At 46.2% G+C, this 15,292-nt stretch overlaps 1 protein-coding gene across 10 annotated transcripts in view; it reads right to left on the bottom strand.

Annotated features, from left to right (window-relative positions):
- Positions 1-15,292, bottom strand: part of syne1b (spectrin repeat containing, nuclear envelope 1b) — a 504,959-nt gene that overhangs the window by 271,851 nt on the left and 217,816 nt on the right. For all 10 annotated transcript variants that reach the window (XM_059648367.1, XM_059648370.1, XM_059648364.1 and 7 more), the window contains 5 exons: positions 12,367-12,539; positions 11,215-11,524; positions 5,456-5,620; positions 2,252-2,608; positions 634-770 (listed from right to left, as the gene is read on the bottom strand). In XM_059648367.1, coding sequence (XP_059504350.1) covers positions 634-770; positions 2,252-2,608; positions 5,456-5,620; positions 11,215-11,524; positions 12,367-12,539 — 1,142 coding nt within the window. The remainder of the gene's footprint in view (positions 1-633; positions 771-2,251; positions 2,609-5,455; positions 5,621-11,214; positions 11,525-12,366; positions 12,540-15,292) is intronic.

Raw genomic sequence — 15,292 nt, 5'->3', positions numbered from 1 at the left:
CTTGTCAATTGATTCCTAACTATCCCTCCTGGAAAGAAATCATAGAATCCCTGCAGTGTAGAAGCAGGCCATTCAGCCCACCAAGTCCACACTGACTCTCTGAAGAGCATCCCACCTTCCCCCCCAACCTTATCCCTGTAAGCCTGCGCTTCCCATGACCAATCCACCTAATCTGCACATCTTTGGACTGCAGGAGGAAACCCACACAGCCGCGGGGAGGATGTGCAAGCTCCACACAGGCGGTTGCCGGAGGTTGGAATCGAACCCGGGTCCCTGGCGCTCTGATGCAACAGTGATAACGACCCTGCAATTTTCACCTGAGCAGACCCGCATAAGACACAAAAAACAGAAGTTGCTGGGAAAGTTCAGCAGGTCTGGTAGCATCTGTGAATAAAAAGATCAGAGATAACATTTCGGGTCCAGTGACCCTTCCTCCGAACGTAAGGCCCTGACTCACAGCAATATAATTAACTGCCCTCTGAAATGGCCCAGAGAGGCACCTCATTCATGGGCAATTAGAGACTGGCAACAATTACTGTCTTTTCCAGTGATACCCATATTCCACAGAAGAATAAATTAAAGCAGAGACCTTCATTAGGACACAAATTGGCTTCAATATAAGCAGAGACTTACCTGTTGTATTCTTTGATCAGAGTAGAAACTTTATCTGAATGTGAGCTCAAATCCTTAGAAAATCTGCAGAGGTCGTTGAGTTGAGCTTTCAGTGACTCACTCATGCTTTCTGCTTCTTTCAGAGCTTCCTCTGTCTCCTGCAGCAGAAATGACTTACTTAGTCACTGAGTGGACAGCACAGATTACAACAACATTCATCCTTCAGGAAACAAAACTGTGGAAAATTGTACATCAGCATCTGGCCAGCAATAGTGTGAAGGAGTGACAGTGGTCGGAATTTTATTCTGATGGCTGTGACCCTGAAGATCGGCCCAAATGTTACGAGGAGACCTCCTCTCATTGGTTGCTGGGGGTGTTGCCATCACAAGAAAATATGGCCGCTGCCTCCAGTAGTTGGGAGCCAATCAGAAGGCCAGTACCTCAGCGGCATCACTGAGAGTGGCGGCCATTACCAGGACTTTGAGAGGGGGTCACTCTACGAACATAAGAACATAAGAAATAGCAGCAGGAGTGGGCCATCTGGCCCATCAAACCTGCTCCACCGTTCAACCAGATCATGGCTGATCCCTTTGTAGGCTTACCCACCAACTCACCACAACCCTAAATTCCTCTACTGTTCAAAAATCTACCTGCCTTTCCCTTAAAACATTCAATGAGGAAGCCTCAACTACTTCACTGGGCTGGGAAGTCCACAGATCCATAACCCTTTGGGTGAAGAAGTTTCTCCTCAGCTCAGTCCTAAATCTGCTCCCCCTTATTTTGAGGCCATGCCTCCTTGTTCCTGTTCCAGTCATCAGTGGAAACAGCCTTCCTGCTTCTACCTTATCTATTCCCTTCGTAATTTTACATGTTTCTATAAGATACCCCCTCATTCTTCTCAATTCAAATGAGTACAGTCCCAGTCTCTCCTCATACGCCAATCCTCTCAACTCTGGAATCAGCCCAGCGATCTTCCCCTGCACCCCGTCCAGTGCCAGTACATCCCTTCTCAAGTAAGGAGACCAGAACTGGTGCTTGTGAGGACAATATGTGTGGGGGGCTCGGTGTGTGTGAGGGAGGGACAGTGTTTGTGAGGCGGCTACAGTGCGTAGCGGTGGACAGCATTTGTTGCAGGAATTTGTGTGTGGCGTGGTGGATAGTGTGTGTCTAAGAGCAACAGTGTAAGTAACAGGAATAACGTGTCGCAGGACATGTGCTATCTAAGCTGGCTGTCACTGCTGGTGTTGACACTTAAAACTGTCAAATGCTTACACTAGAAAGCGGTATATTCTGTACAAAATTAATTGCGAGATAGAGTCTGCTTGAGTCTCACAGTGTAACGGAACATTTTCCTTCAGTTGTGAGTCACTCGATTAGTCATCGATTTAATGACTCCCCAGTAATCTCCGATATCCAGAAAACAGCCAAGTTTCAGCTTTCAAAGTTGGAATTTCTGTCACTGAGTCTACACTGCTTGAGCCTTTAGGTGCTGATGTGATTGGCATACAATTACCAGTGAGGAAAGAGTTATGTTTGTGCCCTGTTAACAATATTAGAGCCCGTGACAAGCTGATTTTAATTTGCTTTGCTCACAGACTCCCTGGTCCCCTACAGAGAGCACACAGGGCCCCAGACAAACCTTTGCTTTCTGCCAGCATTCCACAACCTCTTCATCTGTTGTTTTGTCCTGCAGCTGGGACAGGCTGTGCGAGCAGGCGGCGAGAGTGGCCTTGAACTCCTGCAGGTCCTTGTCCAGCTGTGTGATCTGTGCCTCAAACTCCTGCTCGGAGCTAGTGGTCTGGCTGAGCATGGTCTCCAGGCCGCTCTGCGCTTGCAGGGTGCTCCCTTCCCACTGTTGCCAGTCCGCCCGCAGGGCATCCAACTCCCTGGCTAGTGCCTCCTGTCCGTTTGCTGCCGTCTGCTCCCCGACCTCCGCGGCCAGAGCCTCCACTCTGTTCAGACGCTCCTTGCCATTCCGTCTGGAAACGATCAGCTCCTGAGAATGGAAGGCATTCACCGTTACCAGCCCTGTCATAACTGTTTGTGTAAGCCCTCCTGAAAGTTCATAGTTGAGCAAACACTGCGCAATATCCTGCAGAAGATATTAACCCTCGCACTGCCCAGGGCCAGGGGTGGGGTGGGGTAAGGTTGCTCACAGACACAATCACGTTTGACACTTCCCTGCGGAAACCAATTGCATTTACATAACGCCCGGAACAAAGTAAACCATCCCCAAACAGCAACAGGCAGAGCTGACACAGAGGCACATGAGGGAGTCTGTTAAAAATACCTAATGCATAGCCAGAGGCAAAATAAAATTTCAGATCGTAACCAGGCTAAATTGAACAGTTGATCACATTCCTCATGAAGTTTACTAAATACAGTCATGCCAACCCTGTGGTGAAAGCTGTTGGAGGTAATTTAGGACAATTTCAACCCCTCGAATGTAAACCTTTGCAAAGTGCAGTGATATGGCACCCATCGGTAACACTCTAGCTTTAGAAGTCGTGCAGTCTTAGGTCCAAGTGCCCACATTGGGGATGGCGCACAGGCATCAGGGCTGACACCCCAAATCAGTGCTGAGGAAGTGATGCCCTGTCAGAGGTGCTGTCTCTCAATGGGAATTTGAACCAGTCTGCCCGCTTGGGTACATATAAAGGATCCCGTGACCCTGTTTCGGAAGTCGAGCAAGGGTGTCTCTGGTGTCCTTGTCAACATTAAACTTTCAAACAGCAAATTATCTGGTGGATTACAGTCGCGTTGCTGACTCAGCGAGCTTGCTCTGCACAAATTGGCTGCCTCATTTCCTACTTTACAATAGTGAACGCATGTACCCCACTGGCGGAAAAGTGGTGTGAGTTGTCCAGTGGCTAAGAAAGGTGCTATATAAATGCTAGTCTTTCTTTATGCTTCACCGTCAGGGCCTATACTTGGCACTGCATTTTTTAAGGAATATCACAGACTTAGAGAGGGTATAGTGGAGGTTTACTAGGAATGAAGGATTTCAATTATGTATGTGGACTACAGGAACTGGGATTACCCTATTAAGGGCAAAGTGAAAGGGAAGCAATGGCCTGGCAGTATTATCGTGTTATTCCAGTGATCCAAGTAATGTTCCAGGGACTCAGGTTCGAATCCTGCTGTGGCAGATGGTGGAATCTGAATCCAATAAAAATCTGGAATTAAGAGTCTAATGATGACCATGAATCCATTGCCAAGTGTTAGAGAAACCCATCCGAGAGCCATGTTTCCCGAGATTGGGAATCCCATGCAGCGTTACATTAACTGCACTGCAGGGACCTGTTTGTAATACGTTAATGAGGCTCAGTGACTCGGTGGTTAGCACTGCAGCCTCACAGCACCAGGGACCCGGGTTCGATTCCAGCCTCACGCGACTATCTGTGCGGAGTTTGCATATTCTCCCCGTGTCTGCGTGGGTTTCCTCCGGGTGCTCCGGTTTCTTCCCACAGTCCAAAGATGTGCAGGGTAGGTGGATTGGGCAATGTAAAAATTGAGGAATACAAGGATAGGATGGGTCTAAGTGAGATGATCTTTGGAGGGGCAATGTAGACCTTATAGGCCAAATGACCTGCTCCCACACTGCAGCAATTCCATGATTCTAAGTGCAAGGACATACCAAATGCAGTAGTTTTTGAAGCGTAGTTACTGTTGTAACAGTGGTAAAGTGGCAGGCAATATATGCACAGGAAGATTCCATGCAAGAACAACCAGATCATCTGTTTCAGGATTCGAGGGATAAATAGCATCAGCAAACTGGGGAAAGCTGCCCTGCTTCTCTCTGAAATACTATCAGGGGACGTTCTATGTCCAGTAAGAGGGTACACGGGTCTATGGTATAACGTCTCATCCAAAAGATGGCACCATACACAATTCTTTCAGTACTGCACTGTACAGCCAAGGTTTCCTGGTTTCTGGAGTGGAGCTTGAACCCAGGATCTACTGGCTCAGAAGGAAGAGGAAACCTCAGAAGACGCTGTACTAATGAATCTATCCTGCAGTTACAGTCAAGAGTTTTACAGCACAGGAACAGACCCTTCGGTCCAACTTGACCATGCCAACCAGATATCCTAAATAAATCTAGTCCCATTTGTCAGCATTTGGCCCGTATCCCTCTAAACCCTTCCTATTCATGTACCCATCCAGATGCCTTTTAAATGCTGTAATTGTACCAGCCTCCACCACTTCCTCTGGCAGCTCATCCCATCCCGCACCACCCTGTGTGTGAAAAAGCTACCCCTTAGGTCCCTTTTAAATCTTTCCCCTCTCACCTTAAACCTATGCCATCTAGTTTTGGACCCCCCACTCCTGGGGAAAAGACCTTGGCTATTCACCCTATCCATGCCCCTCATGATTTTATAAACCTCTATAAGGTCATCCCTCAGCCTCTGATGCTCAAGGGAAAATAGCCCCAGCCTATTCAGCCTGTCTCTGTAGCTCAAACCCTCCAACCCTTGCCAATCTTTGCTGAACCCTTCTGAGTTTCAAAACATCTTTCCTCAGTATTTCTAAAGTGGCTGAACCAATGTCCTGTACAGCCGCAACATAACCCTCCCAACTCCACTACGCAATGCACTGACCACTAAAGACAAGCATGTCAAACATCTTCTTGACCACCTTGTGTACCTGGGACTCTACTTTCAAGGAACTACGAACCTGCACCCCAAGGTCTCTTTGTTCAGCAACACTCCCCTGGACCTTACCATCAAGAGTATAAGTCCTGCCCTGATTTGCTTTTCCCAAAATGCAGCATCTCACATTTATCTACTTGTCAGAATCCTGCTGTCTAATTTCTGTAGAACAGAGGCCAGGTAAATATTCCCACCGTGACTTTCTTCAGTTTTCTCTGCAGAGCTGTCGAGTCTCCTGATAAATCTGACCATCGGTGAAGTTCCTCCTTTGCCGAGGTCAGCCAGTTAGTTAGTTCTTGCACAGCGACGTTATACTGCTGATGGTCCTGCACGTGTTCCTCCAGCTTCTTCACCTTTCCCTGCAATCAAAAGCAAATTCAGCTATACATGCTACCATGTCGAACACTGAAATTACTGTGTCTGCAACATGTGTTTTACGCTCTGTTTGACATTCCCTAACAAATCGCTCCACCACCTGCAAACCTGCTGACCTGCCCAAGCCATTTGTGTTTTTATTTGATTCAGGTAAGTCGCCTGGTTTCAGGAAATTCACTTTGGAGACTGAAGTATTATCTGCAGATAAAGTCAATTGTTACTGAGTAGTTACATATTTTAAGAGTAGCTAGGGCAGTTTCTACATTCTCTGATTTACTGATGAGAGGGGCAATACTAAGTTGAATTTTGTTGTATGCTTAATGTTCATCTAAGCTGCAGACGATGTTCTTTTCTCTGCAAAGGTCTGTATCAAGTAGTCAAGTTTGTCATTGTTTGAAATTAGGTAAACCAAGCGCATTGAACAGACGTGTCCCTCAGCAAATGCCAATTTGAAGTACTGTAATGATTTGTTCGGTTTATTTAAGTTCCTACTGCTCTCTGCCCACATTCCCTCTTTGCACAGAGACTCTCGAGATGTGGTGATCTTACTCACAAAATGCCTGCAGCATGCTATGTAGCAGAAAAATGTGTATGTGTAAATAGAGGAGATATTAGAATGGTAGGGAAGGTTCAGAGGAATATCACAAACACAGGAAAGTGGGACTAGTTCAGTTTAAGAATGGACGGGTTGGGCCGAAGGGCCTGCTTCTGTGCTGCATGACTCTATGACTAAGACTATGACTCTGCGGGAACTCATGACCTCTATTAAGCTGTGATTCTAAGGTCCCATTTCACGCGTCAACCCCTTCCCTTGGCAGAAGCCCAAAGTCAGCACCGCTTCTGTGCCTCGAAACTCACCAAAGACAGACTACACACCCCTACAGCAGTGACAGGGACAGCTACTGCCTCATACTCCCCCTCACTGGGTCAAATGTATCAATATAACTACATCGGCATAACCGTGACCTACATAATAACAGGGGGCATAGCTCCACAGAGGCCGGTATCCTATCACCAGGCCACCCGATATGAAGAGCCCTTGACACTGATCCGGCTCCCTCACACCCAGCTCTTAGAGTGAACAGAACCTCTGACACTCCAGCTCTTATCTGTCAGCCAGGGCTCCCTGACTGGCCCAGATTAACAGCCCCAATCAGGGAACTCATACCGTCACTACAGGAAGGACTTCTCTTTTATTCATTCATTTTTATTTATTTGTTGCCCCATCACTAATTACCCAGAGGGCAGTTAAGAGTCAACCACATTGCTGTAGGTGTGGAGTCACATGTAGCCCAAACCAGGTAAGGATGGTAGATTCCTTTCCTAACGGACATGAGTGAACCAGATGGATTTACAGTCATCATTAGACTCGTAATTCCAGGTATTTGTTGAATTCAAATTCCACCATCTGCCATGGTGGGATTCGAACCTGGGTGCCCAGAACATTATCTGGGTGTCTGGATTAACAGTACACTGATAATACCACTAGGCCACCACCTCTTCCATTAGTTGTGAGTAAGGATGGTGGTAGTGGGTCGCGGGGAGGTAAGTGGAATGTGGAGCTATGTGTGTGACACCTGAAAGTCCGTATTCCTCAGTCACATTGTTTCACCTCAGCAGCTTCCCCCACCTGATGGACCAGGTCTCCCAGTGAGGACTCCACCTCAGCCAGAATGAATCCACAACCTCACAGTGTCCAGTCTCTGACTACAGGGGGTCTTTCTCTGGGCTTTGGTGAATAGATGGGGCACAGGAGGTGTTTTTTTTTATCGGGTTGAAATAAAACGCTCCAGCTTCTCCCGGCCTTGCAGGTGCTGTGCTGAATCAAGCACAGTATTGATGCAATAATTAGAGTGTTTGTGGTTCAGGAGATCAGGGTGTAGATTCAGTTTGGGTAGAGTTGAAGAACAATAAAGGAAAGAAATCACAAGCAGGAGTCCTGAACAGTGGCCGCAACGTGGACCATGGCAGGCAAGAGAAAATATTGGATGCTCTAGATAAAATGGTTGGCAGTAATCATGGATGATTTTAATCTATGAAGTAACACAAAAACAGAAGTTCACGTAATAATTTCAAAATAGTATCTGGGAAAAGCGCATTTTGGAACTGACAAGGGAGCAGACAATAACAGGTTTGGAATTATGTCATGTGACAGGATGATTGCTGACCTCAGAGTTAAGGCATCGCTAGCTCGCAGTGATGACAACCTGATTGAATTTTACATCCCATGTAAAAAGGGGAAGTGTGAGTCAAAGACTATTACCTTAAACATGAAAACAGGCGACTGTGCGGACATTAAAGCTGAGCCAGTGAACTGGAATACTAAGCCAGGGGATAATCAACAGAGATGCAGCAACCAGACATTGAGTCATTGAGACATATAGCAGGGAGACAGACACTTTGATCCAACTCGTCCAAGCCGATATCCTAAATTAATCTCGTCCCATACGCCAGCGTTAAGCCCACATCCCCTAAACCCTTCCTACCCATATACCCATCCAGGTGCCTTTTCAATGCTGTAATTGTACCAGCCTCCACCACTTCCTCTGGCAGCTCCTTCCATACACGCACCACCCTCTGCGTGAAAAAGTCACCCCTTAGGTCCCTTTTAAATCTTTCCCCTCTCACCTTAAACCTATGTCGTCTAGTTTTGGACTCCTATACCCTAGGGAAAAGACCTTGACTATTCACCCTATCCATGCCCCTCATGATTTTATAAACCTCTATGTCACCCCCTCAGCCTCTGGTGCTCCAGGGAAAACAGCCCCAGCCTATTCAGCCTCTCCCTATAGCTCAAACCCTCCAACCCCGGCAACATCCTTGTAAATCTTTTCTACACCCTCTCAAGTTTCACAACATCCTTGGGGAGACCAGAACTGAATGCAGTATTCCAAAAATGGCCTATCTAACGCCCATTTGAGGGGATATTTCAGAATGCTCAAAATAAGGAGATTTCTACTATAAAGCAAAATTCCAAAGGAAGGACCTACCATCCAGGGTTAACTAGAGAAGGTAAAGAGAGCATCAAAGGTAAGGATTAAGCTTATAATTGCACAAAGAGGAGTGGTATGTCAGATGATTGGTCAGAATATAAAGAACGGCAGAGAATGCCTAAGAGTTTAATCAGGAGGAAGAAATTAGAGTATTAGATCAAGTCAGCTCAGAATATCAGAATGGAGAACCAAGAACTTCTGCAGGGATTTAATAAGGAAAGCAGTAAGTAAAGTGAGGGCTGGCTGGTCCTCTGTGGGGGGTGGGGGGGGTAGTAAGGATCAATAGCAGATAAGGATCCAGTAGGCGGGGTACAATGTTGGAAAATGGGAAGATTTTCACTTTGGCAGGAAAATTAAAAAGAGCAAAGCATTACTAAAATGGAAAACAACTGCAGAATCTCGAGGTGCAGAGGGATTTAAATGTTCTGGCGTGCGGGTTCCAAACAGTTGCAAGCAGAGCAAGTAATCACGAAAGCTAATAGAATGCTATTGTTTATTTTCAGAGGAAGTTAATAAAAACGATAACATTATGTTTCACTTCACAACATTGGTGAGACCACCTCTTGAATACGAGGGACAGATTCGGTCTCCTTATTTCAGAATGGATATAAATTGGAGTTGGCTCAGAGGGTTTTAGGACAGAAAGAGGAGAATTTTCTTCTCGCAGAGGGTTTTGGAATTCCCTGCCTCAGGAAGAGAGGTGGCCGCATATTTCTAAAGCAAAGCTATGTAGATTGTTGATGAGCAGGGAGATGGAAGGTTATCGGGGCTCGATGAGAATTTGGGAATCGTAACAGCGAGTCAACCATGATCGTATTGAGTGGGGAGGAGACCCACGGGGGCTGAATGGCCTACTTCTGCACCTAGTTCATATGATCATAAACAGAACTCCAAAAAGCCCATTTCTGAAGAAGGATCCCAACCTGAAATGTTGACGTTCCTGCTGCTGCTGATGCTGCCTGGCCTGCTGTGTTCCTCCAGCTCCACACTATGTTAACCACAAGGCTGTCATTGCCTCTCTGCAGCTGCTGATTTTCCTGATACATGTGAAATCTGAGCAACTACTGAGTGACCCATAAAACTGAGGCTTCCAGATTCAGTCATATATTTAAATTGTCAACTTTCCTCTGGCGGAGACGATTAGCAGCACATCCATGCTATCCCCCTGCCCCCAACCCTGACTAATGTTGCACCTCCATAAAACCCAAAAGGGGCCAGATTGTTGGGGGGGGGTTGTTCATTTTGGGGCTTGGGATTTGTAACATTTTAACATCTGACCGGAATCAAAATTCACCATAACCTGATGACTGTAAGCGTTTGGACATCAGCTGCTGCACAGGGTACAGCTGTGGGCACCACATTACAGATAAGATGTGAATGCATTGGAGAGAATGCAGAAAGTGACTTACAAGCACAGATCCTGGCATGAGTCATGAAGACAGATTAAAGAAGTTGAGACCGTTCTCCTCGGAGTGAAAGAAGGCAGAGAGGAGACTTAGTTTCAAAACTGCGAGCGGGTTGGAGAGGGGAGATGGGGAGAATCTGGTCCCACTCACAAAAGGAAGCAGATCAAGAGCTTGTAGATTTAAAGCGATCTGCAAACCAGCATGGGTGAAGTGAGAAAAGCCTTCTACACTCAGTGAATAGTTGGTATATGGAATGAACTGCCTGGGCACGTGGTGGAGGTGGGTTCAATTGAGACATTCAAGAGGTTAATTAGATAATAAAGGGCTGCTGCAAGCACAATGGGCCAAAAAGCCTCTTTATGACCCATTTCAATTTCAGTGAACTGGGCCACCTCAGTGTAGACCTGTGATAAGAGTGTGAAGATGGAGTCTGGATTGCTCACGGGGCCAGAGAATTCTCCTAATTGGCTGTTAAGAAGCTGGGGATGTTTTCCCCGTATAATGTTTGACAGGCAAAAAGTGAACACGCCCTTCAACATTATCGTCCCACAGCGTGGGTTCGCAGACTACATTTTGCAAAGAAAGGATCTTGAATGAGAGGTCAGTTAACTCTGCAATCTGCACTTTCATTCCAGCGGTGACCATGTGGTGAAAGGGGCTTGACCCATGGCCCACTTATTTCAATTCATTAACGGGATGAAGGTGTCGCTGGCCAGACAGCATTTATCGCCCATCCCTAATTGCCCAGAGGCAACTCAGAGTCAACCACATTGCTGTGGGTCTGGAGTCACATGTAGGCCAGACCAGGTGAGGATGGCAGTTTCCTTTCTCTAAAGGACATTAGTGAACCAGATGGGTTTTTCCGACAATCGATACTGGATTTGTGGTCATCATTAGATTCTTAATTCCAGATATTTTATTGAATCGAAATTTTACTTAACAAGAAGGACTGTAAAGTCAGGCATTTGCTTTATTTCTTCATTTTTCTGCCTTTATATTGTGTTTTGGTTTATTTTTCTGTGTTTTAAGATGGCACCAGAGAGTGGTGACACTATACAACACCTTTCCCATATTAGAAACAAGATACGTGTGACAACACATAAATCAAATACAAACATAGTCACAGTCGACGTTACTTCCTTTACAATGCTGCAGGATCAAACAGGAAGGGGTAGTTACCTTGGCAACCACAACAATATCAGCAAACTGGGTCCTCATCTCGAGCTGTGCGTCCTCCGTGAAAGATGGGTCACCAGTTCTCTCCAGCAGCTCCTGGGCTTTCTCAACCAGCCGGGCAAGAATGGCCGAGTGCTTTTCAACGTCGGCCAGCAGACTCTGGGACCTCTCCAGCTGCAAGAGCTTGTCCTTCAGGTCGTTCTGCAGCTCCAGGTCCTGGCTCACTCCCTGCTCCATCCTCTCCATCCACTGCTGCAGCTGCTTCTTACTTTCCAGGAACCCATTCCACTGCGCCACCACCCAGTCCAGCTGGCTGGAAGGGAAAGGAGCAACAGAAGGCACGGTTATGGAAGAGACGCTACTGATGGGGGCAAGGCAATAATGACCAAGAACCTTTTTAAATGGGTGGATTTTGAACGAACTAAATCCGGCTCACCTTCTGTGAGAAACTAAGGGCCCCCATCAATGATGGGGGATGGGGTCACTAAAAAGTGAGATTATATTCAGAGACATAAGTGTAGGTAACCATTGTCCCAGAGAACCGTAGGCCGCTCTCTCGTTAAAGAGAGAAAACTAGTGAAGTTAGTCTGAAGGTCTCCACGTGTAGGTGAGGGGCAAGCTTTAGGATGTAGGGTCTTCATTGGTGGACCTCAGCTGATACAGCAATTAAAGCTCTGTGGCACACCGTCCATCCAGCACGTGCTGACCAATACCCAGTCACACATTGAGCTTTTAAACTCAGCCTTATCGTCCTCCCCTCATATTACCTCACAGCGGTAAACGTTGGCAATCATGAGATACAGAGGACAGTTAGAGATTCCGAAAAGCAGAAATCATGAGTTCAAATCTCAGCGAGGTCAGCTGTGACCAATCTCGTCATTTGAAGGGGCGCTGACTGAAAGTTGCGCTGGCGATGGGTTCGGGTCAAGAAACAGGTTTTTTTTGTTTGGTCTCTACACCTATCTCCGACCAAAACCAACCCCTTTTGAACATCAGAATTCAGCACAAATCATCTCAATGTTTTACAGAAAATAGATAACAGATTGCCAGCAAATTTGGTGGATAGTCGATGGAATTATCTGTTATTTTTGTGATGTAAAGCTGGTTTAGGACATTAATGACGATGCCCACAGTTAATTCAGAGTCAGGGTGTACCTGTGACAGTTCACTGAGCTACTGACAACTCTGGCCCAGGCTTCCTTGAGCGCCTGAAGCTGGCTCTGAATAGCATCCCTTGCTTCCTGTTTACTGCTCTTCAGGGACTGTTCTCCTTTACCAATCGTCATATTCAGCTTCACCTCGCCTTCACCCTTCATCAGCAGGATCTCCTAGACAGGACAAACAAAACCAGCATTTCAAGAATAGCGTCTTTATTTTTAACAATGTCGGCAGCAGGACAGCTCCTGTAATTGTTAAATCTCCCCATTGGGTATGAGGGGTAAGGATTGCACCATTCTATTCTGCAATGAAGTCAGAAACACGCACAGCATGTTCCGGCAGTGTCTCTGAGACAGAAACAGAGTTGACATTTTGAGTCCAGTAGGAGTCCTCTTTAGAACGCTGAGTTCAAAAGAAGGATCATAGAGTCACATGGAAACACACCCTTTGGTCCAACTCATCCATGTCGACCAGGTATTTGAACTAAACTAGCCCCATTCACCTGCAGTTGGCCCATATGCCTCTAAACCCTTTCCTGCCCATGTACCTGTCTAAACATCTTTTACATGTTGTAACTGTACCAGCCTCCATCACTGGCAGCTCATTCTCTACACACACCACCTTCTGTGAGAAAAAATTGCCCCTCAGGTCCTTTTTAAATCTTTCCCCTCTCACCTTAAACCTATAACCTCTGGTTTTGGACTCGCCTACCCTGGGGGAAAGACCGTGGCTATTCATCTTATCTATGCTCCTCATAACTGTACAAACTTCTCTGTGGTCACCCCTCAGCCTCCTACACTCCAGGGAAAAAGTCCCAGCCCGTTCATCCTCTCCTTATAACTCAAACCTTCCAGTCTTGGTAACATGCTTGCAATTATTTCTTTTAACACTCTTTCCAGTTTAATAACATCTTCCTAATGAATCTGACATGTTGACTCTGTTTCTTTCTCCACAGATGCTGCCAGACCTGCTGAGTTTCTCCAACTCTCTCTGTGCCTGCTACCCATTGACAATAATGTACATTCTGAAGTCAACCTTACCCTTCCAGCAAGATTTGATTTTCTGCATCTCACATCCTAACAATTCCTCTGCGAGAAGAGATCTCTTTTGGGTAATGGTCTGAATTTATGAATTTAGTTACTGACTTGCTGACCAGTGAGTTAACAAAATCCCTCATAATTTCAAATCCTTCTATCAAATCTCCTTTTCGCCTCAATCTTTATACTGCTGGAAATAGCCTCATTTTCTTTCTTCAGAACTAAAGTCTCTCATCTCAGGTGTCACTCCAATAAATATTTTCTTTACCTTTTCCATGACACTGGCATCCCCCCTGACCTGAGGCATCATGAAACCTAATATTCTAACTAACCAACAGTTGGGTATGGCATCCTGTACAGTATAACTCCTTTCATCATCAAACAACTATTTACAAATTGGCTTGTTCACTGACCAGATTGAACATCACAGGAAAGGCAATAGCTTCCACACTATGTAGTCAAGGAGAGATGCTACTCATAATGCACTCCCAGCATGCATTGGGGGTGTACAACAGGGATTGGTTACACAGGTGAGCAGGCTTGATTTTCCAAACTTGGAACTCAATATCAGTGGATCCCCCTTCACATCAGACAGGTGTCTGTGGGAGGCAGTTAAAACCTTTTGAGTGGTATTGGTGTTTCTTAGACCTAATTCAGGGCAATTTGTCTTTTTGGAGAAAGAAACCTGATGTCTGGGGATGGTCTAGTATTGTTTATTCATTCCTTCATAGTGTGTACATGTTACCGGCTAGGCCTCGCATACCTGATTGACATTGAGGATCACAGAATCCCTACACAGAATCCCATTCGGCCCATTAAGTCCACGCTGAAGAGATATCTCTCTTCTCAGGCTCATCCCCCTACCCTACCGCAGTAACACTGCACTTTACCCTGGCTAACCCAGAAAACCTGCACATCCCTGCACACTATGGGACAATTTTGCGTGGCCAATCCACCTAACCTGCATATCGTTGGACTGTGGGAGGAAACCGGAGCACTCAGAGGGATACCACACAGAAACAGGGGTTGTTTTCCTCCTGGATGCTACAGGTCGTGGGTTTGGTGGGTAGTGTAAATGGTGTGTGTGAATCCAATTGGACACCAGTGTGTTCAATTCTGAACTACCCTGCGCAGTTGGCTAAAAAACCATTAATTTCAACGTTAGCTTCTTAAGGGAAACTCAGAAAGTACTGCAAATGAAACAGTCGCCAGCAATGCCCTTCTTTTGAGAATTAATCAAGACAAGCCGGTTAACCCACATCCTCACAGATTGGGCAGCACATGGCACAGGAACAAAATGAAATGGACTAGCTGGGGCAATGTCAGCATTTTCAGTTACATCAGCAGCTCTATACACGAGAGCTCCGATTGTGAACAAGAGCATCAGAAAATATAGGTCCGGGAGCTCAGATGTCTAAAACACTGGGCCTAGTTACTCATATCCACACCACACTTGGACCTGGTTACCCATATCCATACCACACCAGGGCATGGTTACCCATATCCATACCACACCTGGACCTGGTTACCCATATCCATACCACACCAGGACCTGGTTCCCATATCCATAACACACCAGGACCTCGTTACCCATATCCATACCACACCAGGACTTGGTTACCCATATCCATAACACACCAGGACCTGGTTACCCATATCCATACCACACCAGGACCTGGTTCCCATATCCATAACACACCAGGACCTGGTTCCCATATCCATACCACACCAGGAACTGGTTACCCATATCCATACCACATTTGGATCTGGTTACCCATATCCATAGCACATTTGGATCTGGTTACCCACGTCCATACCATATCAGGACCTGGTTACCCATATCTATACCACACCAGGACCTGGTTACCGATATCCATATCACATTT

This window comes from Stegostoma tigrinum, chromosome 9, assembly GCF_030684315.1.
Source record: "Stegostoma tigrinum isolate sSteTig4 chromosome 9, sSteTig4.hap1, whole genome shotgun sequence".
NCBI classification, from domain to species: domain Eukaryota; kingdom Metazoa; phylum Chordata; class Chondrichthyes; order Orectolobiformes; family Stegostomatidae; genus Stegostoma; species Stegostoma tigrinum.
Note: the sequence above shows the minus strand (reverse complement) of the source record. Positions and strands in the feature narration are given on the sequence as shown.